Source organism: Balearica regulorum, chromosome 20 (genome assembly GCF_011004875.1).
Source record: "Balearica regulorum gibbericeps isolate bBalReg1 chromosome 20, bBalReg1.pri, whole genome shotgun sequence".
Classification (NCBI taxonomy): Eukaryota; Metazoa; Chordata; class Aves; order Gruiformes; family Gruidae; genus Balearica; species Balearica regulorum.
Window position 1 is genome coordinate 2760085 of NC_046203.1, and position 27384 is coordinate 2787468.

The 27384-nt window shown below is 45.8% G+C and overlaps 1 protein-coding gene and 1 long non-coding RNA gene across 3 annotated transcripts; one reads left to right on the forward strand and one right to left on the reverse strand.

Moving 5' to 3' along the window:
• Nucleotides 1-225: 225 nt before the first annotated feature.
• Nucleotides 226-3473, reverse strand: LOC142604634 (uncharacterized). The gene is made up of 2 exons (XR_012838489.1): nt 3425-3473; nt 226-3282 (listed from the first exon to the last, which is right to left on the reverse strand). It is a non-coding gene; the product is annotated as an uncharacterized LOC142604634 (long non-coding RNA).
• A 1072-nt stretch (nt 3474-4545) lies between these two features.
• Nucleotides 4546-27008, forward strand: UBAC1 (UBA domain containing 1). Of its 2 annotated transcripts, none has more exons than XM_075772836.1 (10): nt 4546-4988; nt 10630-10750; nt 12841-12914; nt 14209-14316; nt 15353-15470; nt 16181-16289; nt 17745-17976; nt 19536-19622; nt 20538-20676; nt 23221-27008. In XM_075772836.1, exons 1-10 carry the CDS (start codon nt 4851-4853, stop codon nt 23334-23336), a joined length of 1242 nt encoding a protein of 413 aa, XP_075628951.1. In that variant the 5' UTR covers nt 4546-4850; the 3' UTR covers nt 23337-27008. The 2 variants fall into 2 exon arrangements, with proteins under 2 accessions (XP_075628951.1, XP_075628952.1); XM_075772837.1 differs by having other exon boundaries at nt 4547-4988; nt 15368-15470.
• The last annotated feature ends 376 nt before the right edge of the window (nt 27009-27384 follow it).

A 27384-nucleotide genomic window follows, 5' to 3' on the forward strand; every position in this document is an offset into this window, starting at 1 on the left:
CCAGCTGGGATGGAGAGGGGAGCAGGAGAAGTGCTTGGTTCTCCTCCATCTGCCTGCGGAAGTTGCTATGGGGCAAGAGACAGAAGTTTCCATGTCTCAGAAAAAGAGAAATTAATCTGGGATCCATCGGCCTCAAAGCATCAGGACATGAGCCAACACCCCAAGAAGCCTCTGCCAGAAATCCACACTCTCCGCAGCTTAAAAACAGGAAAGCAACCTCTTGAGCATATTTATTGCTTTAATTTAAATAAATAGGTAAACTAACAAAAACTTCGCTCTGCAACTCTAGCAAAACCTGAACTAAAGCAATAGGTACGCAGCTCGAGCACGAGCCATAATAAAATGCTAATTGCAATTCATAAATTATATCGGGATGCCTGGGACTATTGAAGATCCTGGATGAAGTGTAGTGTTCAATTTATCCTGTGCATGTTGCCGACAGTGCTGCCAGCCTCCTTCTTGTCCCCCTGTGTTGTTTTGTCATCTCTGTACTATCACCAATTCATCACAAAGGCAACCCAACTCTCCGATGTCCACCCACCGGGTGACTTTGTCTTCGCTACTCTATGACTTCTAAATTAAATTGTCAAAACACATTACTGAGAAAAATATCGCGAAGGGAAAGTTCTTTACCCTTTTATCCCATCTGAAGAGAGATTCGGGCTGATTTGAAGAAAACATGTCTGCTTCATTATCCCTCCCGCTATCATATTTCTTCACTCAGCAGCAGCAGGAAAAGAGAGTCGATACACAAGTCTTGGATGACATGATGTAGCATCCCACAGGAGTTGTCTCAATAAATTCTGAGATTGCCCAGGAAAAGCTGGGGGGGGGGGGGGGGGGGCATAATTTTCACTCTCTTTTATTCCTCCCACTCTCAGACAATTTAAAAGAGATTATTGGTTTGCTGGTGTGGATTTCCCTGAGCTGGACGTCCCCGCTCCGCCAGCACTGGTTGCTCTGGAACGAGCTCCTTGGAGTCCTGGCAAGGGAAGCAATCAGCCCAGGAGGGGCACAGCCAGCGCCCTGTGCCGAGTCTTCCTCGGACCCGCGTCCTCCCCAGAGGGCCACAGCCAACTTCCAGACGTTAGAACTGTCCCAAAACTCCTCTAATTTGTACCAAAGGAGACCCTGGGCATCAGCGCCCGCTCCCACACCCCTCCTTGGTTCCTGCGGGAGTCAACGCTTAGGGGTACCCCGCTCCCCAAGTACAGCCCAGCGAGCCCGTGGCTCTACGCGAGGGGTCTGACTGTGGGTGGGCTCCGTCCCCCCTCCCCTGGTCTGCTCCCCCCTCCCAAAATGCGGGGTAGCCCCCAGGCCAACGCAATCATCAACTCAACGGAGTTTTGCAACCGTCTTCCCTGGGACCGGTTTCAATTCTCAGTATCGCAGGAGGTTCCTGCTGCTAGATGCCATCACGGGAAATAATTCACCTGGAGAGGCGAAACAAAAGGAGCCGTTTCTCAAAGGAAAAGAGCTGCTGATTTCCCCCTTTCCTGGTTCACACGTTGGTCTCTGGCCATAATGGATCAGTCATAAAAAGCAAGTAACACATTGAGCACTCAGTCTTTTGGCTTTGGACAATATTAACATAATACACACATATTGTTTATTTATTCTGCTATAGTGCAAGTAAGGGAGGTAATGCCTGACGTTTAAATGGGGTATTTTTAAATGCTCGCACTTCCTTAGCCGTTATGATGCATTAGCCATCAGTAGTCAAATTGCCTTGTATTTGCAATTTTATGGGTACATTTTATCAAGCACACAGGAGCTGCATTCAAAGCATGAAAATAAAGTATTCCACTTGTGTTAGGCAAGCACTGTTTTGACGCAAGATATGGCCAGAAAGCAGAAATCTCCTTTTTTTCTACCTCAGCTCCAGATTCATCTCCAAATATTGCTTCTTCTCGCAGCAGCAACTGCTAAGAGCCCCCTTTACAGCTGTGTAACGCATCGTCCCCACACTAAGAGCTCACAACTGAATTTAGCCTGCCGTGAAATCACCAATGTTTTAAACTATCTCCTGGCAAAACGTTATTGTTGCTCTCCCCCACCCTGGGTGGCTGCTGGGGTCACCGAGAATCGCCTTCCTGAGTCGGCATCCAGACTTCCAGCTCCCCCCATGAAGCAGGAAAAGTTGCAGCAAGCAAATTAATGCCGGTAATCAGAAGAAAAGAGCGGTTCTGCTGGGCAGGGCGCCCAGCGCCGAGGCTCACGTAGGGTGGATTCGCTGGCCGGGACGTGTCGGGGAGCTGGGGTTTGGCCTGGAGCAGCGGCTGGCTGGAGCCAGGGCTCCCCGCTTGGCCCTTCACAAGGGCAGGACTCGGGGTTACCCCACTGGACCTGCACCTTCCACTCGTGTTAGCTCCGGCAGACAGCCCACGGCTCCAGGGCCACGCTCGTGGAAGGGGAAAGTCATCCAGGCTGTCCCCAAAAGGAGCGGCTGCTGGCAGGGAATTTGCGGAGGGGGATTTTGCTCCCTCTCGTGGGCTCTGGGAGCTGATGTCTGAGCCTGGCACGCCAGGAACAGTTGCAGAAAGGGATGGGATTCCTTCGCATCTGGGAAAAGAGGAAAAGAAAATCTCCGGACTGATCCCTGGGAGATGCTGCACAGCACAGTATCAGTGTACAGACCGCGAGACACAGTTCTGGGTCGGGGCCTCAGCAGTACCGACTGCTTCTGACAACCCAAGACTAAATCTGCTTTCGGATGGGATCGAATTTTGGCTCTCTGGAGCTCTCAGCTACTTCTCACATAACACTTTATTGCCTTTATTGTCTCTGGGTCTGCTAATTCTGTCTGGATTTATTTCTTCCAGAGAGCTTTAGCTGCCGTTCCACCAACTCCAGACCGAGTGTGTAACATGAATATTACAGCACTCACTTGAAATGATGACATATTTCTCGTATTTTCTAGACAAGTACAGCTCCATTTAATACCTACATAAAAATCCAGCAGCTATAGCTGCAGTGCCCCTTTTTTCATTTCAAGCTCCCTTTAACAGTGTATTTAACACACAAAAAAAATTAAAATATCCCATAGCCTGTCCAGCTGCAGGCAATAATCCAGGCAGGGAAAACAAGCCATAGCATACCGAGTGCATAGAAAGTGTGCGACCAGGGTGTTACTATGGATTAGTCTTAAATGGCGCACGTTCCCTGGGACACGAATCGCTGCACCCTGCAGCACCCACGAGCGTGTGGAAAGGATGGGAGACGGGCAGCTGCCTTCAGGTCAGGCCGGGCCAGGCCCAGACAGGCAGGTCTGGATAGACAGGCCTGGACAGACAGACAGGCCCGGACAGACAGGCCCAGACAGCTGGACAGGCCCGGACAGACAGGCCCGGACAGACTGACGGGCCCGGACAGACAGGCCCAGACAGCCGGACAGGCCCGGCCAGACAGGCCCGGACAGACTGACAGGCCCGGACAGACAGGCCCGGACACACGGGCCAGGCCCGGACAGACAGGCCCGGACAGACAGGCCCAGACAGCCGGACAGGCCCGGACAGACAGGCCCGGACACAGGGGCCAGGCCCAGACAGACAGGCCAGGCCCGGACAGACAGGCCCGGACAGACTGACAGGCCCGGACAGACAGGCCCAGACAGCCGGACAGGCCCGGACAGACAGGCCCGGACAGACAGGCCCAGACAGACAGGCCAGGCCCGGACAGACAGGCCCGGACAGACTGACAGGCCCGGACAGACAGGCCAGGCCCGGACAGACAGGCCCGGACAGACTGACAGGCCCGGACAGACAGGCCCGGACAGACAGGCCAGGCCCGGACAGACAGGCCCGGACACACGGGCCAGGCCCGGACAGACGGCCAGGCCCCAGCGCAGCGCCCATCACCTGCTCGCTGTCAGCGGCCGCTCTTCCGTGGCCCTGGGGCCGCCCCACTCGGTACGATCCCGAGGGCGCCTTTAGCCCCTTTCCCGTCCCTAGGGCCCGCCACCCGTTCCCCCGCCGGGGCTGGCCCCGGACCCCGCGGCGGGGAGGTGTCCCCCGCCCGGCAGCCCCGCAGGCAGCTCGCGGCCCCCCTCTAACGGCGGAAGGGAGAACTCCGTGTGCCCCCGGCCGGCCCGGCCTGCTCGGGCGCGGAGGGCACGCTCCCGCCGATCCCCCCGACGCCCCCCCCGGGTGGGTGTCCGCGGGGCAGCCCGCTGTCCCAGCGCTGCCCGGGCCGGCCGCAGCGGCCTGGCCGAGACCGACGGGCGACGCCTGAGCGCCGCGGACTACAGCTCCCAGCGTGCACCGGGAGGGGAGGACTACACTTCCCACAGTGCTCCGGGGCGAAGAGAGAGAGAGACCGCAATTCCCACAGCGCACCGGGAAAACACTTTTTTTTTTCCCCCCCCCTTTTTTAAGTCCGCCCCGCCCGGCGCGGAGCCGTTAATAAACGCCGAAAAAGCTCCCCTGCGCACCCGGCGGGAGGGGCTTTATTCCCGCTCGGCGCTGTCGCGGCTTTCACTTCCGGTGTAACCTTGACGACGACGCGGAAAACTACATCTCCCAGCATGCACCGCGGCGCACCGTCCTTCCGGTTCCGGCTGCCGCGGGAGCGCCCCCGTCCCCTCGGAGGGACCGCGGGGCCGAGGCGGTGACAGGGGCGGCGGCGGGGCCGGGGCAGCGCGGCCAGGGACACACACCCCCCACCCCCCCCCCCCCGAGCTTCCCCCGAGCGCCCAGCGCGGCCCGGCAGGGCTCGCCGCTCCCCTCGGGCCTGGCGGGGTCACCTTCATGGGCGGGCGGTAGCGCGGGGCCCGGCGCACGGTGGTGCCCGGGGCCTGGTGAGGCGTCGCCGGGGCAGAGCGGGGGCCGGGAACGGCGGCGGGGCCCGGGGCGATGTTCGTACAGGAGGAGAAGATCTTCGCGGGGAAGGTGCTGAAGCTCCATGTGTGCACCATGGAGGGCGCCGAGTGGCTGGAGGAGGTCCCCGAGGACACCACGGTGGAGAAGCTGAAGGAGCGATGCCTGAAGCACGTAAGGAGAGGTGTCCCGACCCGGCCCCCGGGGCTGCCCTGTGCCCCGGGAAACCCTCGGCGGTGGTGGGTCGGGCGGGGAGGGAGCGGCAGCCCGGTGGGGGTGGGGGGGGGGAGCCGTAGGTAGGGCCGAAATCTCTGCGCTTTCTGCGGTACGTGGCGTGTGCCGGGCCCGGGCTGAAAATCGTGGCCGGGAGGAAGGGCAGGCAGGTCCCCGCGCGAAGAAAACCGATTTTTTCCAAGGCCCCTGTAAATGTCTTAAAAGAAAAGTAGCTCAAGTAAACAAGTGTGTCTGTGTTCTGGTTTACTGCGTCTGCCACCCCTCCTGAACTGGGTGAAACTGTTCCATATAGGAAGAAAATGCCTGTTTCAAGGGTTTTCGGTGTTGGAAGAAGAGAATTTTTGGGGAAAATTACTTTGTAACCTTTAGTTGTAGTATTTGGTGTGTGTTTTGTGGTAGTGTTAGAGATGACCGGTTCCTGCGTGCACATTATGAACTGGTGACTGTGCGTTGCAAGAGACTGGTCAAGTGGTTTCTGATGACTTCCCCTCAGAAATGATTGCCTGGTTTGTTTCTTCTTTCTAGTTAAGAACAAACTAGGAAAGTAGTAACTGTGGTGGAGAACTTCCCCTTTTTTGAAAAAGTCATAGTGCAGCCTCACCCTGTGTTAGCACAGTAGCTAGTGGGGTATTTGGTGGGGACATAATAGGCTCTTCTAACGCTCTCCCTGTGCTCTAAGCAGGAAGGTCTTAATGGACGCAAAGTGTAAACTAATCAGTGTCTGGAAGAGAAAAACGCATAAAAATGTACAGGCACAATCTATAGAAGCTGAGCTGGAAAACACAGGCTCTTTGTACTTACATGCTCAATTGCCACTGGTGCGTTTGTGAGTGAGTGTTAATTAAAACCACTGGTTTCAAAACTGTTGGACTGAATTTTGAAGATCTGCCATGATAGTGTTTTACTTTAAAGCAAAAACATGATTGACAACAACAGCGTGTGAGGTTGTGACCCATGACCAGGCCCGTCCTAAAGTCTGTCGTTCTGGAACCAACACAACGTGGTCTGGCAGCTCGAGTCGTAACTTGCTGAACAGCTTGCTGAGAGCTTTGCTGAGAGATGTGTAACTTGTGAGCAGCGAAAGCACGAGCCTCTACTCCCATCTCTGGGCGTGCAATTTACTAAAAAACATTTAATAGTGGTTTTTTGTCTTCAAAGTCTTCCAAAGACTTTTTTTTATAAACCACAGTTGCAATAGTAGAACATACCTGTAATATGTAATTACTTAACCCACATTTGACAGGTAAAAGGTTTTATTTTCTGAACGACAACGCTGTGAAGTAAGGCTGGCCAAGTGCCCTCTGCCTTGGGCCTGCTAGTTGTTTGGCTTTCAGCTAGAACCCCTGGAAACTACAGGTCACAGCACACACTTTTTTTGTTTTTCTTGCCCTGTAGTGTTTGTACGTGCTTCTTGATTTAGGGCTGCATTTGGGTTTGCTTCATCTGAGGTAGGTGTGATCCTTGTTGAGGGGAAAATGGGGGTGCCTTGCTGAACACAGTGGGGTGCGGGTCTCCCCGCACTCCTACATGCCTGGAAGAAGTCTACAGCTCCCCTCTTGTCCCCCTTCAGCACAGCTGAGTGATTAAGCATAAGAGTGGTGCAAAGACTGCCAAAACAGGGTGGGGTAATGATTACATGAGTATGTGCAGAGCTGAAAGGCCTTTAATTATCAGGAAGCTTAATTGAATAGGTGCTTGCATTGTAGTGCGAGTCAGGGCAGAAGACAATTGATAACTTGGCATGATGTTTGATTTCAGTCTCTCTGCTGCTTTGTGCTAATGGTGTGGATTTGCATAACCATTATGGATAATATATCATTTTATGGAGGGGAAAAATAGAAATGGAAAAATCATGACTCCTGATCATGGGTATGTTGCAATGAATCTTGATAGCACCTTGAGATAATTTATGCAGCTATCTCTTGTAAGATGCTGATTATTATGTTCCCTAAAGTTTTTGAAATTGTTCTTTCAGGAAGCAGAGGGAGGTAGTATTTGTAAGAGATTTGAACTAAGGAAGGTGGCCACTTTCCCTCAATAACATTCAAATATTTGCTGAACTTTGAAGTGTCACTCTTGATGTCTTTTTTTTTTCCTGAGTTTTATATTGGGTTGTTTTTGTTACATATAAAAAACCCCAAAACCCTCCCACTAGTTTTATCCCCTGACATCTAACAATGTAGTGGTGATTACATGTTGTTAAACTGCTGCTTTCAGTAATTCTATGTAGTCTGGGCACAAATACCTGATAATAAGTTCTTTCCCTTCCTAGTTATGTTTTAACTCAAGTTTTACCACCGAAGTCTTCACTTGTCCCTGTGCAAGGCCCCACCACCTCAGCTGGAGCAGGCCCGGAGCTCTCCTGTGGTTTCCTTAAAAAGCGACTGCTCATTTCAGAACCAGAATTAAGAAGGGTCAGCTTAACCACAGAAACTCAAGCTTGACTTAAGTGTTTTCATGACCCGTAATTCTTGTGCCCAGCGTTGACAATCCAAGTACAGCACTGCCCAGAGGTGCTGTAGGCCATCCTGGTTCTGATACTTTTATCACAGGAGACCACTGCTTCTTGCTGAGGCTCAGCAGCATTTCCAAAATACTAATGTAGTTTGTGGTTGGGATGCACAAATGTGGGCTGTGTGTGTGTGTAAGCTCTACCTGTAATTTTCCTGGCAGTGTGGGACAAGCTTTTAATGCTTCTCTTCCCCTTTGTCTTAAGCTGCCTCAGTGATACTCGCCTAGGTTTTAAGGTATGATAAGGAATGTTTGTGGAGCAGAGACGCAAGGTGCTAGTTCTCAGAGTACAAAGATAAGGTAGGTTCGTGCCCGTGGGCATGTTGTGGATACTTTGTGAGGGATGCAGGTGGTTTAAGCCACCCAAGCTTAGTAGTAGGGAGTGTCAGTACTATTTCCAAATGTTTCTGTTAATAAAAACAAACAAAAAATGCTTTTTCTTAGTTTAAAAACAAACAAAGCCTTGTGGTTTATCAGGATTCCAGGTTCTGCAAACAGCATTTAACGTCAGCAGGGCTCACAATTTCAGCAGTTGCTCAGGCACCTGTGAACAAAGGTTTCTCACCTGCCTGGCAAAGCAGCCTGCCATAAACTCCAGTGTTAAAAAGAAATGCAAATATTTATGCTGGAAGCAAAATGATGAAACAGCAGATCGCCTCCTTATGATCCTTTTGTACAAAAAGATGAGAGCGCGCTCATCTTCCCCAGCGTGCTGCCCCTCTGAGCGCTGGGGGAGCAGTGCTCACTAACCCCAGCCATGTCCCGGGGCTTCAAGGTGCACCTCAGTTTCTTGGCTTCCTTTCACTTGTGTGACAGATGCTTACCCTGCACTGTGCAGGGAATTCCTTTCCCCTTCACCGCTCTTCCTGTGGATTACCAGTGCTGTTCTCTCTCTGGGCAGGAAGATGTTTTCAGTTACACTTGAAAGCATTGTATTTAATACAAAAATACTGTATTTTGGCAGGTATGGTTCTCATGAAGCAAGATTCCACAGTGAGATGTGACGATTAGTGGTGATAGTTCTTTGTGGGCTGTTGAGATCTAGCAGAGGCATCGCCTGTTAAGATGGCCTTTCTATTTCAAGGGCATGTTAAGATAAGCTAAGTATTTCACTAAGCAGTCTCTTTGATAGATGTACTGTCCATATATGGCTTATTTTTCTATGCAGTTGTTAATTAAGTGGTTAGAGGAACAGGAAGTAATAATAGGTGTCCATAGGACTTTTCTTTTAAACCAGAGGCTTTCATTTTTTCACTTACTTTCACTTTACTAATAAGTATGATGATTGCACACATGCCCCTTCATATGTGCTGGGAAAAAATGGATAATAGATCCATGTGTGTCCCATCCTGTCCCACCCCAAACATACGCCTCCCAGCTCCCACTTTCCAGCTCTTCCTTTTGAGGTCTGACTCTCAAAGTCTGTAACAGTAATATTTTGAGCTTGTTCAGAGACGAGGTGTTCCACTGATAGACTCTTAGGCATTTTGGGTAACTTATCAGCTCAATTACAGAAGGTGTTCCTGGCTGCTTCTAGGCTTTAATGTGTTCTTTGGCTTTTGTTCAGCAGTTAATATGCTGAAGAATTAGTAAGAAGCTCTTGTTATACAAAGCAGGACTCAAACATTCTTGCCTCAATCTTATTGAGGCATCAGAACTGCGCAGACACGGTAAAAGTGGCTTGGTAGGAACATGTATTGAAAAAAGTGTCATTAAAAGCTGCTTTCTGTGAGCAGAGCAGGTGAGGTCAGTCTTAAGTGTCCTGTTTTGTGGTGAGAACAGCAGCATCAATTTCATGAGTTTGGTAGGTTATTTTTAATTTTGCCTTTCTGGAATTGCAACCACTATGCTTTCTTTTTCCACTCAAACAAATTAGAAGCCTCTAGATGCACTGATGTAATGTTCTTGAAACCTATCGCTGTGGATCTGGGAGCCACTCTGGTGTGAAGATGAGTCAGTTCAAGGCCTGTGTGTGCACGCACTCTTGTTTCAGGATTTGAACTTGATTTCCTAGTGAATTAATTGACATACAATTTAGAATTGTAATAAGGAATCGAACACAATATTCATGTATGGAAAAATTTACTGTACGCTGATTACTTATGGTTGGCAAGAAAAGTTGGGAATGTAACTTTTGTTCAATGCTTTCAGCCCAGGTTAGGGCTCCAGCAGCCAAATCTGTTGATTTCAGTTTGCAACAAGGTGCAGAAACTGCTATTTCCTTCCCAGTTTAAGGTCAGGTATACCAAAACCACTGCTGGCAGTTGCTTGTTTAGTCTGACAGCATGTGTAAATAATAATTATTAGGTGAAGCAGAGAGTCTCTCCTCTATTTTGACACTAGTTACAAATGAGAAACATACTGCGTTATTATAGCCTTCCCTTCTCTAAAAACACTGGATGCTCTTTGTAGATTTGCATTCTTAGTTCATGATACTAATTGCTACTCCCAGACTTCTCACAAAAAGTGAGTGACCTTTGTGATCTGTTGCAGAATTAAGGTAGCTGTGGGTCCTAGAGCATCCTCGCTTTGCTCCAGATCTCAAGAGGCCTGAGTGTAGGACCAAGCACTCAGAATTAAGGGTGATAGAGACGTACTACAGAAGTATAAATCCACTGACGTGGGCTGGTGTGCTTGACGGGCTCATTTGGGGTGATTTGGCTGTAATGTTAGAAGTGTTTTAGAGCATTATAATCAGTTGGAACTTAAATCATAGAGTATCTCAAGCTGGAAGTGCCTAGTAAGGATCATCAAGTCCCTGATATAGGTATTAATTTAACAGCATCAAGGAAGGAAGGTTAGATTCCTTCCTTTTGTCAATTATTCCTCCCAGCCAGCAGCTTGGATATGCAGGTGGAAACCTACCACAGTCAGTATTGTTACAGCACAAATCAAGCCTTAGTTTCTTTAATAAAATACATTCTGTGCACTGGCCTCTAGCTTAAGCTATTAAGAAGCTAGTAAATGATGGCACAGTTTGTGTGTGGAGAATCTTAAGTGCAAAGTGCAGTGATTCATGCAGTAGGCTTATTTCTGTCTTCTGATCTTCAATATTTATTATCTTCTGCAGTGTGTACCTGGGAGTTTGGAGGATCCAAAAACCGTGACCCATCATAAATTGATACATGCTACTTCTGAGAAGGTGCTGACAGACACAAAAACAGTGTTGGAGGAAAACATTCAGGATAGAGGTAAGATTGTCTGGTTTTTAATCTTATCAGCCTGGAAATATGAGATTGTGTTTAACTATTTGGCGAGTTCCAAGCAGTAACCTTTTTACTATCTACTGTCTGCTTTGACGTAGGAAGCTAATAAGGTGGTAAAAAAGGAAGAGGAGAAAAAGGGTTTTTTTTCCCCAGAGAAAGCACCTTGAGCAATTTCCTTGTCTTCACTCTTCCTTTTAAGAGTTGAAAAGGAATTAGGTGTGTTCATTAAGTCAATGAATTAAACAGATCATTTTTATCTTTTTTAAAGGAATTTTTTTAAACCTCCAGGGCAGCTTTTAGCCTTCAAAACAATTCAAAAATAGTTGTCATGGCTGAGTATTCAAAGACAGACAACCCAGTGCTTTTGGGGGGTTTCTTGAGGTCTCCATCCTTCTGCTTGACCCGGTTGCTGAAGTGTATCTGAGTGTCTGCAGTTTAGATCTCGTTCTGCCCTCTGCAAACATAGGTCAGAATCCATCACCCTATGGTGTCACTGACTACAGTAGAGTATGTGAGGTATGCATGTACTCCTGAACTTTAAAGGTGTATGGGAGTAATGTGAAACAAAACAAGATCTAAAGAGGAGAGCTGGAGTCAGTTTTAACTAGACAACTTAAGCTAATGGCCCCTTCTGCTTTCTGCACCACTGCCCTTATCTCCAGGTCTGCTGTAGACTGAAATGTTGCCTGGACAAGAATCTCAGCAGGAGTAGAGTTCCTGGGTTTTTGCCTGAGTTCGTGCAGGCTGGAGAACCGCTGCCATGAATGCAAGCGGTTTGGTGTCTCTTCCAAGGCGGTGTCACCTATCACCTTTAGAGCTGAGAGGTGTCATCTTGGGCAAAGGGGAGGGACAGCGTTTTTGCTGATTGGTGGTGTATTATTTCTAGGCAAGCTGCTGGCTCCTGCAGAATTTTGAATTGCAGTTTGTGGCAGCTAAGCAGTATTAACTGTGTAGTCATAGTAAACTGTCATGCGAATGCCTCTTCACTTTTCTCTCTGCAATGTGCTCTACCTCTCATGTGCCATGCTTGTCAGGGAGATGAGATCGGAGCCAACAGCTGATTGCCGCCGGCTGACTGCACAGGGCAGCCAAGAGTCAGCGTGCGGAGCCTTTCGCGTTCTGATCAGCTGGACAAATGAGAGTTAACAGCCTTCACCAGCTGTTGCTCTTGGCTGTTACGTGCTGAGCCAGACCGAGGAAACACGTTGTGCAAAGCATGCTTTGTTTGCTTTTTACCTGCTTAATGCAATGGAGTAAGAATGGCATGCCAGGCCGTATCTGGCTGAAGGACTGCAGATGCTGCACAGGCCCATTTTGGGCTCTACCTAGTGTTTCTGCATCTTTCCACCATTAGAATGTACATGGTAGTGACTGAGGTGCTAGAAACTTGTAAAGCATCACGTGATCTCTAGAAAAAGAGTTCCTTATAAGGGGAAAGTATTAGTCTAAAAAGACCAAATCAAGCTCGTGCCAGGTCATACGGGATGTCTGAGACTGAAGACTTGTTTGCCCTCGAGACTTGCCCTGGTGGGTTGCTAGTGGCAAATTCCTGCTGTAGACTGTGAATCGCTCTACTGCCATTCCCACACAAAGGTGAGCTTCAGCCTGATGCTGGAAGTTCTTGAAGCTTGGCACTTGCCTTGCTGAGTTGAAGGATGGCCCCAGCTTAGACCAAAAACCATCCGTGGCCTATCTCTACTTCTTCCTTCTCAGTGGAAGCACTGCAAGGGCTGATGCTTTCTTGTTATGTTGAGCCAATTGATGTACTACTAACGTACAAAAGACACCTGGAGCCTGGAACACCCTTTCTTTAATGGTGGTGTGTGAGAGGAAGAAACCAGTAACAAAGTGTAACTAGTAATGGACCATGTTTTGAATTCACTGTGCACTAAGGAATTGCAAATACTGAAGGGAAGGATGTAAAGCCATGCAGGTTTTAAAGTGTGAAAAAGGTCTGATGCCGCAGTGGAATTAATACAAAATTCATCTCCAGGAAAAATTGAATTTGTGAGATACCTTACAAGAAATGTTTTCACATTACTTTCTAATGTATTTCAGTATAATTCTCTTTCTAGATGTCTTGCTCTTAATAAAGAAGCGTGCGCCACCTCCGCTCCCCAAAATGGCAGATGTGTCAGCAGAGGAGAAAGTGAGTTTGAAAGACTGCTTGACTTGACTGTTTTGATTATCTGCTTTATTAATGAGCTGCAGAAGGGTTACTGTGATGTACTCTTTTTGCCTGTAGAGGCAAATGCTGCCAGTAAAGTTCTAGGGAAATTATGTCCTATTTTCTTCCAAACTTTGAGGAAGCTGATTTTCCATTTTTAACTTTGGTTGTGAGAACATTTGCCTAAGAACAAGACCTACAGATACACTCTGTGGAAGTGGTATAGATTTGATCTTTGAACCAGCGTCTAATAACTGTGTAAGCATAGTTCAGCAAGTGCCTTGCTTTGTCTCTGTCTGAAAACCCAATAGAAATAAATTGACTTGCTGCCAGCCTGTCTTCTGTCTTTATCTGTGTGTGGCTTGTCACCCTCTAACTGGGTCTGTAGAGCTGAAGCATTGTCCCCCTACTATTCTTTTTTTTTTATATACATATTTTATTTTATTTTATTGGAATGTAATTGTTACTGAGGGTCAGTGATGCCCAGGATGATGCGTATGCACGAGTAGTACTGCAGTTGGTGTTACCGCATAAACACTTTGAGCAATGCTTGTGCTTGACGTTGTGAATTTCTAGGTGTCTCTACTTTGTCCTCGCACAGCTTTGTTTCTTCTTGCTTCCTGTAGGTATTGGTGTATGTCTCTGTATCCCTTCCTGTAGGTATTGGTGTATGTCTCTCTCTTCAGTATGGTCTTGCTGTGCAGAATGTCACTGTAAGAGCCTAAGTTATAAGACTGGGAAATATTTGTAGTTTGTACCCTGCTATGTTTTGTCCTGGACTATAAGCATGTACTGAAAATCCAAGGCACCATATATCTCTGCATGATACCTGCAAGCAGTGAAACACTTCCAGTGTTAAGCAGTTAAGTGTTAGCCTGTGCATAGTATTGGTACATCTCTCAACAAACCACGGGTTTGAGGAGAGCGTGCTATGAGCAGAATATGGTCCTGGGCACTGAGGCCTCCGAATTCTCTCCATGTTTGATACATCACTTTCCCTCTTTATGCTGGAATTTCCCTGCGTGTTTAGATAACAGAAATAGGTATAAGGACTGAAAGTGGGGCAACCCAACAGGTCCAGTTTTGCTCCATAATTGCAAAATGATACCGGTGCCATTAATCCATTCTATTGCTAGACTGCTGTTTCTCTTAGTTGCAAGTTACAGAGCACTGCTTGATGCCTTGGTGAAGAATATGAAACTGCTCTCAGCTGTGCTGTGTTCTCTATTCTGTGGATAATGGGTTATGAAACCTGATCATGTTTTCTATCCTTCAGAGGAAACAAGAGCAGAAAGCTCCCGATAAGGATGCTATTCTCAAAGCAACTGCAAATCTGCCCTCTCGCAATGTAGATCGCACTGTGGCCCATCATAACATGAGGGATGTAAGTATTAGACTTCTTTAACTCACACACTAACTTCCAAATAGGCTTTTATCTTGCATAACCTTTTCTTACATGTGAATGTGATTCTCTTTTCTCTGTAAGATAAATTCAGATGTATATAATGTATATTAAAGTAGATAAAGGTTTAGACACATACTATTTAGTGATAATAAAACATTCTGTTCTAAACTATGATTTTAAATGTTTTATTTGTCCAAGGGAAAGCCTCAGTAAATGCGTTCAAGATCTGGTAAATGTGAAGTTGGGGGTGTTTATTTCTTCAGCCTTAAATAGTTCAGGAGCTTGCAGTGATTTTTTTTTTCTCTTCCGTGGTTTTGAAAAGAGAAATTAGGCATAAATGTTGACTTTGGTAATTGAATGCTGATAGAGTCTGTAATGCTTCTAACTGTCTTCAGCAGTGTGGCAACTACTTCTACCATTCTGTACTAGCAGGGGTACAGAGCAGCGAAGCTCCCTATGTATTCCATGCTGGCAGAGTGCCCTGGTAACTTAAAGGGGACAACTGGCATTTAAGCTGTTGAATGGCCAACATGACCTCCTGAGCGTGGCACTTTTAAAAACAAATGTCCAACTGAAAGGCATTTGTGATGCTTCAGTTTAGAAAATAGTTTTGATCTATGTTGTTCAAGCTTAGATTACTAGAAAGCAAATGGTTAACCAGGAAGGCTCCTTGATTCACAGGAGCAAGTAGTGCTGGTACGGAGCTACTGTCACTGTCATCTTACAGCACTTGTGCAAGGTGGGAGTCAAGTTTTCTGTGAACCAATGTGTTTTCTTGAACACTGCATGTCTTGTGGTACTGGGTGGCAAGCTGTGGTGGAAATAAAAGGACCTTTCTGCCGAGTAGGTCTTACTTACACGTACCACTTCACAGAAGAGGCCCGGAGACTAAACAATGAAAATAAAGCCCTAATAAAGCAACCCTCTGTACCCTCAGACTACTGCTGAGTTACTAACAATAGATATATTAAGATTTAATGATGTCTGGTAACTTCCTGTCTAAATGTTTTGACAGTTTCCTTTCTTGCAGTTCCAGACAGAGCTCCGGAAGATCTTAGTGTCTCTCATAGAAGTTGCACAGAAATTGCTAGCACTGAACCCAGATGCAGTTGAACTATTTAAGAAGGCAAATGGTATGGACATATCTTTATAATCACTAGTTTCATCCTGAGAACTTGTTTGCTTCCGTTGCAGAAGAGCAGGCTTGCAGAGTGAAGTCCAGACCTTAATGTAATAGCAAAGCTGCTACAAACTTTGTGGCAAAGATTTCACCTTGTGGGTATAGGTTGTATAAAACTTGTGAATTTCTAAGGTCCCTTTGGGATGCATGAGAAGTTCCACTTAAAAATAATTGATGGTGGAAAAAATAGGCAAACTAAACGAGTTGCACTTTAGGGATAGTAAAGAATAGTTGAAAATACACAAGGAGATAGTAAAATGAAGAGAAAGGGTAGGTGTTGGTTCAGTTTGCAGAAGATGCTTGCCCCCGAGATATGCTATGACCAGATACAACCTACTTTCTAGATACAGGAGATTCCCTGAAGATCTGTTTATCGTTTATGTTTACTTACGTGGAAATAACATGGTAATGTGAGAGTTAGCTTTCATTCATTTGATATCTTGACCACATCTGGACACAGTCTATGCCCTGGAAGAATCTATCTGAGCCTGACCAAGCTGAGTGCAGCAAATTAAATGATGAGTTAGCAAATTCAGGGGAGAAACAAAGGCAGGGATGGAAGAGAAGAATGGGGTTTGAACTTAACACATGCCATTCCATTGAGAAAGGGGTTTATTTTAGCTTGAAGTCAATCTGAACATTGTTTTGTTTGTGTATGTGTAGCCATGCTGGATGAGGATGAGGAAGACAGAGTGGATGAGATAGCTCTGCGACAGCTTACAGAAATGGGGTTTCCAGAAAGCAGAGCTGTCAAAGCCCTTCGATTAAATCAGTAAGTGTACTCAGCACGCTGCCTGTAAATTACTTGATATTGTTAAAAAAAAAAAAAAAATTAAATTGCATTTTTTTCCTAAAGTCTCCATATGTGGGTCACCTAAAACTAGGTTGGAAAAAGCGTTAAGTCAAAAAACAACGCTGCTGCAGGCAGCACGCAGGTGCAGATGGCACAGGAAGGGAGTAACGGTGCTGTACTTGCTCTGGAAAGAATAGCTGGTCTGCAGTTCACAAGGCTGCCAGGCTGGCACTGTTTCCAAGTATTAAACTCTAATTAGCTTCTGCTTTAGAATTCAGATTATACAGAGAAAAAAAGCAAACCTAGCCCATCCACATTGGTCTTTCAGCTGTAGAAAAATACTTTGTGCTGGTCTTTTAAAAACATTCCAAGAATATCGTAAAGTCCAGACAGCAACTGTAGGAAAATAAGAGGTATTGTAGTTCTTCTCACGCCCTGAAAAGAATCAGCTCTATTGCCTTACTCCTGAGAGGGGTTCGTTAGTCCATTCTGGAAAATTTCTAGTGATAGAGAACCCACAACATATTCCAGTCACTCCTTTCCAGTATCTCTCCCTTTGGGCTCAGGAAGACTTTCTCCCCCGATGTCTTCCATCTTTCATGTTGTAACTGTAAAGGCAAAGGATTTCCTCTCCTGTCTGTGAACATGTAATAATTCCCATGTGTCAAATGAAATTACATGTCCAGTTGCCTTGTCGTTATCTTTCCTTCCTCCATATTTATTGGGAGGAGATGTGTTGGGGCTCTCTGAAGATCCCTCAGGTTGAGCACTTGCACTGGATAGCAAGTGACCGTGTTATGATCGTGATGTTGTGTTCCCTTGGGCTGGGCTCTCCTTTGAGGAATCACGGATTTCTTAAATCGGAGTGCAGGAAGAACAGAGTGGTACATGTCCAAGTGCAATTGCCTGTGTTGAATTTTGCTCTTGCTCAAGGCATATTGTGCACATGTAATGTTTTTCACCCCCCCTTTTTTTTTTTTTGTTAATGGCGTTCCTTGATCGCTGGGTGGATGTCTGAGAGATCTCCTTAAGAAGCAACAAAGCAGCTTGCATCTGAGATGTGGTTCCACGTAAATTTGGAACGTGCTTTGTTTGCAGTTTCAGTAGTTGCAAATAGTCAGTGTTTGTTGTGAAATAAAGCAAATGATGTGGAGAAAAAGGTGACTCCCTCAGAAATGCCTTTTAAAATCTGAGTTGCAGCTGTCCAAGTTGGACTTCATTCCTCTGTCTTCCTGGCTTCGGAGAAGATTGTGGTGCCCTGAATGCACAGAGAATTAAGGTGCTCTGAGACCTGCTCCAAAACTTTATGACTTTTTGGATACTAATTTACCTGCAAGTCAGTATATGACGGGAATAAATGCAAAGGAGAACGTATGTGGAACATAATGTACATCTAGAGTGTTTCTCATCCCTGTGTTTTGATTTGCTTTTCAGTATGTCAGTGACACAGGCCATGGAGTGGTTGATAGAACACGCAGATGACCCTACGGTGGATGCTCCGCTTCCAGGTCAGACTCCATCAGAAGCTGCAGCTGAAGCTGGTGCATCCTCTGCTGAAGCAACTGCAGGTCCTATTTCAGAAGCGAGTGGGGAAGAGGCCAAGGATGAGCTGACAGAAATATTCAAGAAGATCCGGAGGAAAAGAGAATTTCGTCCAGACCCACGAGTACGTGCTGTTTATTTCACTGTTTATCTGACTGTTGGGATTGGAAGGGACTATGTGGGCACTATGAAATCCAAGTAAAAGTTTAGTTAATAAATGAAATGGGGCATCTGGATAGATGTTGGACCTGTTGGAGGCAAGTCCAGAGGAGGCCACAAAGATGATCCAAGGGCTGGAGCACCTCTGCTATGGAGACAGGCTGTGAGAGTTGGGGTTGTTAAGCCTGGAGAAGAGAAGGCTGCGGAGAGACCTTAGAGGCCCTTCCAGTACCTGAAGGGGCTACAGGAAAGCTGGAGAGGGACTGGTGATAAGGGCAGGGAGTGACAGGACAAGGGGAATGGCCTGAAGCTGAAGGAGGAAGAAATCCTTCCCTGTGAGGGTGCTGAGGCCCTGGCACAGGGTGCCCAGAGAAGCTGTGGCTGCCCCTGGCTCCCTGGCAGTGTTCAAGGCCAGGTTGGATGGGGCTTTGGGCAACCTGGGCTAGTGGAGGGTGTCCCTGCCCATGGCAGGGGGGTGGAACTAGATGGGCTTTGAGGTCCCTTCCCACCCAAATCAGTCTTTGATTCTGTGTATATTATGCTGGCTTGACAGTAGTTTAGCGGAAGTCTCTAGGGACTGTTTAAATTCAGGTTGCTGAAAGGAATATTACCTAATTAATGTGTTGCTCTGTCGGATTACAGTATCTAAATTACTGACACTGTTACTTCTGTATCTGAAAATTAACTGATGGGACTGAAACGAGCAGCCAGACTCCTGGCATTGCTTTTTAAGACTGCTATCTGGGAAGGAAGGGTTGCAGGACAGGAGTAGGTCCTTTTGCTGTAGAAAAGGACAGAAGAGTGGTGTTGTGTTTAAGGGGCAAGGGAAAGTATCACCAGCAGAATTAAGTCTTGCAGCAAATGCAGAAGTTAGCTTTTTTCAGAACACAGTATTAGCTGAAGTGAAAATGTGTTGTTATCACACTGTTAACTCACCAGGAGGTGCTCTTTAAAATCCAACACTGCTTTTACAACTAGCTGTTTCTTGTGAGTTCAGTCAAAAGCTGCAAATGTATTTGACCTGGCTACAATTTTTAAATGATGAAACATTCTCATAACGGTATCTGGGTACACTTGTCTAAATACATAATGCTCACTAGCAATATAATAATCCAGGAAGTAAAATTAAACTGAATAAATGGAGCTACAAATGAATGTGGAGCTTGATCTGTCAGTGAGATGTGAATGAAAGCTTCGAGACATGAGAGAAGTTCTAAAATAAGGTGTTTCTGTCACGCTCTTCTCCTTTCTACCCCAGGTATACTTGCTCTTTGACTTGCATTCAGCTTTCAGAGCTGAGGATAGGAACTACCTGCACTCTTAAGATTTATTCTTCCATAATAAAGTCACTTTTTATATACAGTATTTGAAAACTTTGTAGATAAGATTCTTTAGTGGTCTATAAACGGAAACAATGGGGTTTTTTACCCCACAAAAAGCTCCTGCACAGAAGGTGGAAGGATGTGATTGTCCTCGTTTCTGTTTTAAATGTTATGTTTATTAAGCTGTGCAAATCTGATACAGGCTGTCGTTGCCCTGATGGAGATGGGATTTGATGAAAAAGAAGTGGTAGATGCACTCAGAGTGAACAACAACCAGCAAAATGCAGCCGTGAGTACAGTGTCATTTGTGTTCCTTATTGCTATAATAGTCTGCTCAAATGATTTTTTTAATCATTGAATTGGTTGATGTTTTGATCTGTCATAAAGCCCACCCATTACTGGAGGTGAAATGTGCGCTATGTATTCTGTGCCTCTCTCAAATTAGATACACAACTAGAATACAAAGCTTTTAGACTTCTTAGAGGCTCTTAGCATGCATGAGGTTGAGGCTGATCTAGTTGGGATAGCACGTGGGGATTTTCAAAAAGCTTTTGAGAAACTCCCTCACCAGCCTGCAAAGAGATTATGCTGTCATGAGAAAGGAAAAGGTATTCCCAATAATTAACAACTGATTAAAGTACAGGAATAAATGATCAAACAAGAGATTCAAGCCATGCAGTGTGTAAATCACCATTCTGCAGCAACGTGTTCCACAGTTTATGTAATCAAAAATAAGATTTTTCAAAGATTGATTAGTCCCCTGCTAGTGGATGGTATGTTAAGGAAAATCACGTGGACGCAGCTGACAGCCAAGGAATCTTCTCTTCTCAAGCATCCAGTGCTGGCCACTGTTGGAGGGTGTCGGGCTGGATGGCACTTCACGTAACGCATTGTAACCACGTTGGTGGGGTTCCTTTGAGGCAGTGCGTATGTAGGATAACAAACATCTTCCCTGAGCCTTGAAACATCCAAACTTGGTATAATGTTATTACCATACCAAGCACCGCTGCTGATCCTGTTGAAATAAAGGTGTGGGAGCAACACACAAATGAATAGTAATCTAGTGTGAAAAGAAATGTGGAACTCGGTCTTTAACTGTGAGAGGAAAAATATTTTTAACATGCCACATTGTCAAAACTTTTGAGAGACTTTCATTCTCATGGAACCGATTGTGATGTCTGTGGTGCCTGGTGATTTCTTTCAGTGTGAATGGCTGCTGGGAGACAGAAAGCCTTCTCCAGAGGACTTAGATAAGGGAATTGACACCAATAGCCCTCTCTTCCAAGCCATCTTAGAAAACCCAGTGGTACAGTTAGGGCTAACCAACCCTAAAACTCTACTAGGTAAGTCCTGCGTGCATTCCTGATGTATATACACTGTCTCTGTAGCTGCTAGCAAATAAGAGTAGAGACTGGATGATGACAGCACACTTTGTGGGATAGGTGCGGGTCTGTAGCCTTTTCCTCGCTTTCAGCAGATGTATTGTTGGTTCGCATCATACTGCAACTCAGCTAAACCCAGAACAGAACTTGGGGCTGTCCCAGAAACAATACCAATTCTCCAGGCTACTGGATTGATTACACTTGCTGAACTCAGAACTTCAATAGCTGCTGGCTACAATGCTTTTGTGGATTTAGGAGACCTTTTGCGCGCTCCCTTTGGCCAAGAGGGGAAAAATCAGGAATGTCTGTCAGGAACTCTGACTATTCCACAGGAAAAACAAGGCTGTCTCCTGTACAGCTTACTGTGTGCTGAGGCCTGATCACTGACATGGAAGGTAACTTGTGGAAGAGTAACCAAACAAGAAGTCTGAGCTAAGGCCTTTTCTGTCAAAGTTGAGAACTTCCCCTTGCTTGGGTTTCAGCTCCGTGGTAAAGTCTGTGTGTTCCTGGTCAGAAAGGCTGTAAGCACAACAAGTACCCAACTGATGAGCCTGACAGTGAAACATAAATCTCTATCAATTGGTCTCTGATGCTGGAGGATGATACAGAAGAATGGCATTGGCTCTGTGATGGATATAAAAAGTTTTGCATTTAATCTTTGGCTTCAAAATTTATTTGCAGATTTGCTTTTAAATAAAAGGTGTATGCGCAGCTCTTTCAAGACAGCTTTAAAAAATACTACTTTAAATGTAATTAGGAGAGTTTGCAAGCCTTTAAATAATTCAAGAGCAGAACCTTCCCACTCTGATTTCTGAACAAATGGTCTCTTCATTTCCAACGAGGGTTCCACACTGCAGCTCAGAATATAAATAGAAAATGAAATGCCATTATATGCGCTTGTAAAGCTTGGATGAACATCAGAGAATATATTCCTTATGATACATCTACAAATTGCTTATGTCACAGACTTTAGTAATGAGTGTTTGCATTTAATTAGATACTTACAGAATGTTGATAAATCTTTTGTTTTAAGCTTTTGAGTCTGTGTAAAAGAATATAGTTGATGTGGTGAAAAGTGAGGTCTGTACTCTGTTCTGGGCTTTTCTGTAGGCACACTGCATGACCTTGAGCAAGGTATTAATGGTGAGCCTTTTGGAGGTGCTGGGTACTTACGGCTCCCACTAATGTCAGTTGGAGCTTTGTACACTAACGCTCGTGGGGAAATAAAGACACTGATCTTGGTGCCAGTCTGCCAGACTCTTAACAACACTGACATTTTGGTGACTTCTGAATAGATCAGATGTGCAGCTGCTTTTTTTTGTCCTGCTCCATGACTGCTCCAAATGTCCAGTAGTCTAGCTCAGTGTCTGTCATAAAGCTTATAAATTATTGCCTGGATCATTCTTCTGACAAATTTGCAGCTCAGCTCTTGCAGTAGCTGTCTGATTCCTTCCGCATAAGTAGAAGAGTGAAAATTGGCACCTTTAAAAAACCAAACAGAACAGCAAAGCTTATTGTAGAGACAGCCGTGTATAGAAAGAAGAAACTGCTCTCAAATATTTGGATCACTGTCACTGTTCAGAAATGGCGGTAACTGTTCTGCACAGACAGCCTTTGCTCTCCTGCCTATGTCTGGGCAGGTGGAACTGGCTGCCTCCCTCACACCCTCTACTCTCCAAACACCGGGAAGGCGAAAGCACACACTGCTCGGAGGGAAGGTGCTGCTTCCCTTCTGGCTCCAGGGGCCTCTACAAAAACAGAGAGCTCCAAGATCTGAGGGCTCAAGGGGCTGCACTTTTGCTGGCTCTGCTCTTTTTTCCTGGGTAGCCTTTGGCATACCTGCTTCTTATTTTGCTGGGCTAGGGTTTTTTTTCTGAGATGTTATGAGAGAGTAGCCATAGGACAACCAAAGTGCAGCATAGGAAAGCAAAGGTAACAGAGCCAAGGGGGTGTCGGTGCTTTCGATGAACTCTGTTAAATACCAGCAGGGGGAAGGATACTGGTGCAAGAACTAGTCATGAGGAGATCTAGCCTGGGATGTGGAAAATCTTTGATCAGAGGAGTGGAGTTGCAGAAGAGCCTTCCTGCAGGAGCAGTGGCAGCAAATGACCCAGTTCTAAGATGGGCTTTCACCGATGGATGAATTGCATAGCGTATTCCCTGCTACTGCATGTAGGCATTTGCTAAGACTTTAGCTCTTCAAACCCATGTCCTTGGGGTTTTGTGAGACGGACTATAATCCAGGCTGAGTATTTAATCAGGCTCTGTCTGCAGTGAGTTTAACGCTGAGGAATGGGGAAAGCGTAACAGCCTGTCGCACCCCAGGCTGTGGAGACGTAGGAGTGCAAACAGTGAATGTGTATTCCCACCGTTTTGGGGTGATGTTTGCCCACTGCCTTTGAGTTGCGGCTATTTCTAACTGTCCTGCTGTTGAAGCATCCCAAGCGTTGAAGCCTTTGCTGACTAAAGGACTAATTGAGTGTTGCAATTTCCATCTCTTGGCAGCCTTCGAGGATATGCTTGAAAACCCCTTGAACAGCACTCAGTGGATGAATGATCCGGAAACTGGGCCTGTAATGCTGCAGATCTCTCGAATCTTCCAGACGCTGAATCGCACGTAGAGGGGAATGCCAGTCCACTGTGCCACTTCCTACTGTCCCTCGCTTCACCTTCGCCTCACCGGGAGGGTGCATGGATTGTTTGGGGAGGGGGGCGGATGGAAGGGGAGAAGGGGGAGATCCTGTCTGAATGGGTCTCTCGTACGAGAGCTTATGTAGTTACGGCCAACTGAAGCTAATTGCCTTGTGGATTTAGTGTTAGTGGAAGAGGTTTGAAGACTTGTTTATGTTTTCAGGTATTAGGTTTAAAATAAAGTGTATCAAAAAATAGGAAAAGGTTTTGTGAAAACAATTCAGAATCTGATTGTTGGAAAGAAATATGATAATGCGTGTTAAAAAGGCCTGTGACAGTAGTTTCTAGCCAGTTTTGCTAGCATCTGGCTAGTGTTTACAAAAGGTCACTGACCACTAGCATAGGGTGTTAATCATCTCCATACAGTATTAATTTATGGCTATATCAAATTATAAAACACTTTTAAAAATTGATTCTTAGGAAAGGGTTTTTTAAAAGTCCAAATATTGGGAGAGCAAGCACATTTCTATCCAAACTAGTTTATCTTGCGTTATAATTTAAACAGAATAATTCAGAGATGGAATTCTTTTAATAAATAGCATTACTTTTTCCTATTTATTTTCTGCGTTAGTGTTGTTGCAGACCCACTGTGGTTGTACTTGTAGGAGATTTTCTGTCAGCCACGTTAAAGATGCAGTATGTCTTTCACGACAGAACTCGCTACGCCAAGACTTGGATTCTGAAGTAGGCTGCAGTTCCTGAGTTCGCACTCTGCCACGTCCTGGCGCGAGGAGGGATACGTGGGGCTCTGAGCAACCTGGGCTAGCGGAGGGTGTCCGCACCCATGGCAGGGGGTGGAACTAGATGGGCTTTAAGGTCCCTTCCAACCCAAACCATTCTGGGATTCTATGATATTCACCTAGCGGGTTTTTTTCCATTTTTATGTGCACGGTTTTGGAAAGGGAGACGTGTGGTTTTTGACTGTTTCAAACTGTTTACAAAAAAGCAACTAATTTGCATGGGGTTTTCATTGGTGATCTGTAAAGAAGCAGAACCACTTAGGTTTTTATCTTGTTTAACATATTTAAAAGCACGCTTGAAATCATCATCTTTGAGATAGATGTGTTTTTTCTTGAACCTTATTTTTACCTTGGAAATACTGAGAATGTCAGGCTGTGTCTTTCCTGTTTTGTTAGGAGACTGACTTGAGATTTCAGGCAGGAGTGGTGAGCTTTTAGGAAGAGAACTTACGGGTTGTACACAGCTAGCTCTTGTTATGATGGGGCTCTGCAGGTGTTACTTTTTGAACAGTCTGAACAAAAATGGGTTTTGTTTTCAAGTTAGTGAAACATGATTGACATCTGTCATAATCCTCACCATGTCTTGTGTTTCACAGCCCTTTTTTTGGAAAGGCAGGCCAGGCAAGACCTGCCTCTCCAAAATGCAGAATAACCAGGTGGAGACCCTATCCTGAAATGGCACAAAGGTGTCCTGTCAGACAAGAGAGATCCTGAGCAGCTCTGCGAGTCACCTTTTTAAGTGCTGGGGTGGTTTTTTTGTGTGGTTGAGGTTTTCTTTCAAACTAAAAAAAAAAACGCAACCCGAAACCCTGCAACAAGTTTTGGCCTGAACCTGGCATCTAATTTATGCTGTTATGCAGTCAAGGCACTGAAGTTGCCAATTTCACATAATTAATATGAAGGGTTGGGAAATCAAAACAGCATGAGATTTTATCTTGGCTTTTTATCCCAGGATTTTTTGTTATTTCTAATTTCATATTAAGCTTTATAGTTCATGACTGCTGAAATGTTTACTTCTACACGTAGAAATTCCAAGCTTTATAGAGATGCTTCTTCTGTTCAAATCGGACAGGAAAACTATTTTCCTGGACTTTTGCTAGGAACAGATTGATATTAAATTGTGACCTGGCCCTGTAACTGTAAAAGCTAGGAACCTGGTCCTGCAACCCAGTGAGTACAGCACAACTATTCATGAGAAGTTGTGACCGAACGTTGTAGTGTTATAAAAGGTTTTGATTGTTTTGACGATTTTTTTTTCTTACTCCCTGAAGCTTTTTGCCCCTAATAGTACCAGGAGACACTGTTACTTGAAGCTCTTAATGTTAGAGGCACATGTCCTTCTCTATCAATCAGGATTCTTGTAAATATTCCTTTTAATGAATGTTTTTAGAAGACAAAGTTGGGAAAAACTACCCTGTAGTTTGGGGTTTTTTGGCTTCTGAATGAATAAGTACAGGTTCAGACTTAACGAGCAGATACTTCGGTGGCAGTCTGGGTCTTTGAAGAATGTGAAGGCTCATTGAAATGTTTCTTTTGATTTCAGTAGTACATGATCAGACTCTGGATTGGCTGTAGAGCTTCCAGACAGACCAGGCAAGGATGATCTGCCAACTTCAGAGCCATCTAAAAGTTTGGCATCTGGTTTGCTGGCAGAACCTGGGTGACCAGCCACATGGCAAGAGCAAGCAACCCATCTTGCCTCTGCTGGCATGGGAGGAGCTGCCCAGGACTGTCTGCTGCTGCCGGGGCAATGTGGATCATGAACCAGCTCCCCAAGTTCGGGGGGGGTTGAAGCTGGGGGTGTTCCTGATCTGCGGCGTTTGACCCGCTTGGGAGGAGCAGAGTGGCTCATTTCTAAGGGTAAAGGTTCTGCTGCTTGTGTATCCCTGGTTCTGCTGCTTGTGTATCCCTGGTTCTGCTGCTTGTGTATCCCTGCATCAGCCCCACAGCAGCGGGACCGGAGCGTGATACTGCCGGGTCCTGCTAATGGCTGTGCGTGTTCTTCAGTGTCAGTTTGATCAGGGTGATCACTTTTATCAGAGTTGCCTCCCTTGGTATGCCAGAACACAGTCAGTGCCACTGAACCTTTTATAAAGCGAGGCGGGGAAGAAGCATCAGTGAAACAAATCATGCTTGAATGCCCAGGTTCAACAGCATAACCTGATGTTGCAGCAGCAGTTAGAGGCCTTAGCGATAAAGGAATACTGCATCTTTAAAATGCTTGAAGGCTTGAGAATATGTGGTTATTTCTGGATTTCATTATTCCAGAGCTCACACTTACACAGCTGAAGTGTTGGAGAGTGTGTTCTTCCTGATCTGCCAAACAGTTTTCTTGCTTGGTATGGCTTTAACATTGTCCTGCTTGTCTTTCAGAAACTTGGACTTTGCGGTGGCCAATAGCTGAAAGAGGCCAGAACTTAGGAAGTGTGATGTTTGCAGCAAGGCATAGGAGTTGATTTAAAACAAACAGAAATTGCCCTTGAGGTTAAACAAATGCTCGAGGAATTGCTGAAGGCATCAGTGTTGTTGTTAGGGTATGAAGTAGCAGACTGAGAGCTCTGCGTCCCCATCGCACCGGGCTGTGTTGCTGCTCCATCGCAGGGAATGGAGGGGGGGTTAAGTCCACTGTGCTTGCAAAGGCACTGATTATCCCAGGTTTTTTAGAAAACCCACAGAAAAACGGAAAGATCACTGCTATTGAGTCAGAACGTGCAGATGGGTCTCCAGGCACAAGGACTGTGTGTGGTGAGAGCTCTGCCTGGGGATAAACTGTCCCGTTCTGTGGCTGATGGGTGGAGGACTGGTGGATCTGGTCTGTAGGCCAGTGAGAGGTCCCAGAGCACCCGGGAGTAGGTTTTGTTTTTTTAAAAAAAAAAAAAAGGAAGTTTTTGTGAGGAAGAACTGCGTGCAGGAGTAAGGATTTAAAGGTTTGAGGCCTGTGCTTGCACCTCTGGTGTTCAAGTTATAACTAGCAAAGACATGTCATATTTAAGTGTCTTGTAACGTGGTCAAGGGAATATTGGGAAGCCTGTGAAGTCAAGGGGAAGTAGAAGTGGGGTGGCAGGTGGCTCATACAACGCAGGGACTATTTCTTACAGTCCTGGCTCTTAGCCCCATCAGCTGATTCAGACAATCTTCTACCTTTTGATATGACATGACTCTTGAAAGCTAGCTAGCTATTTATTTAAATGTATGTAACTTATAATTCTGTCATCGAAACACTGAAATTTTTAATAGA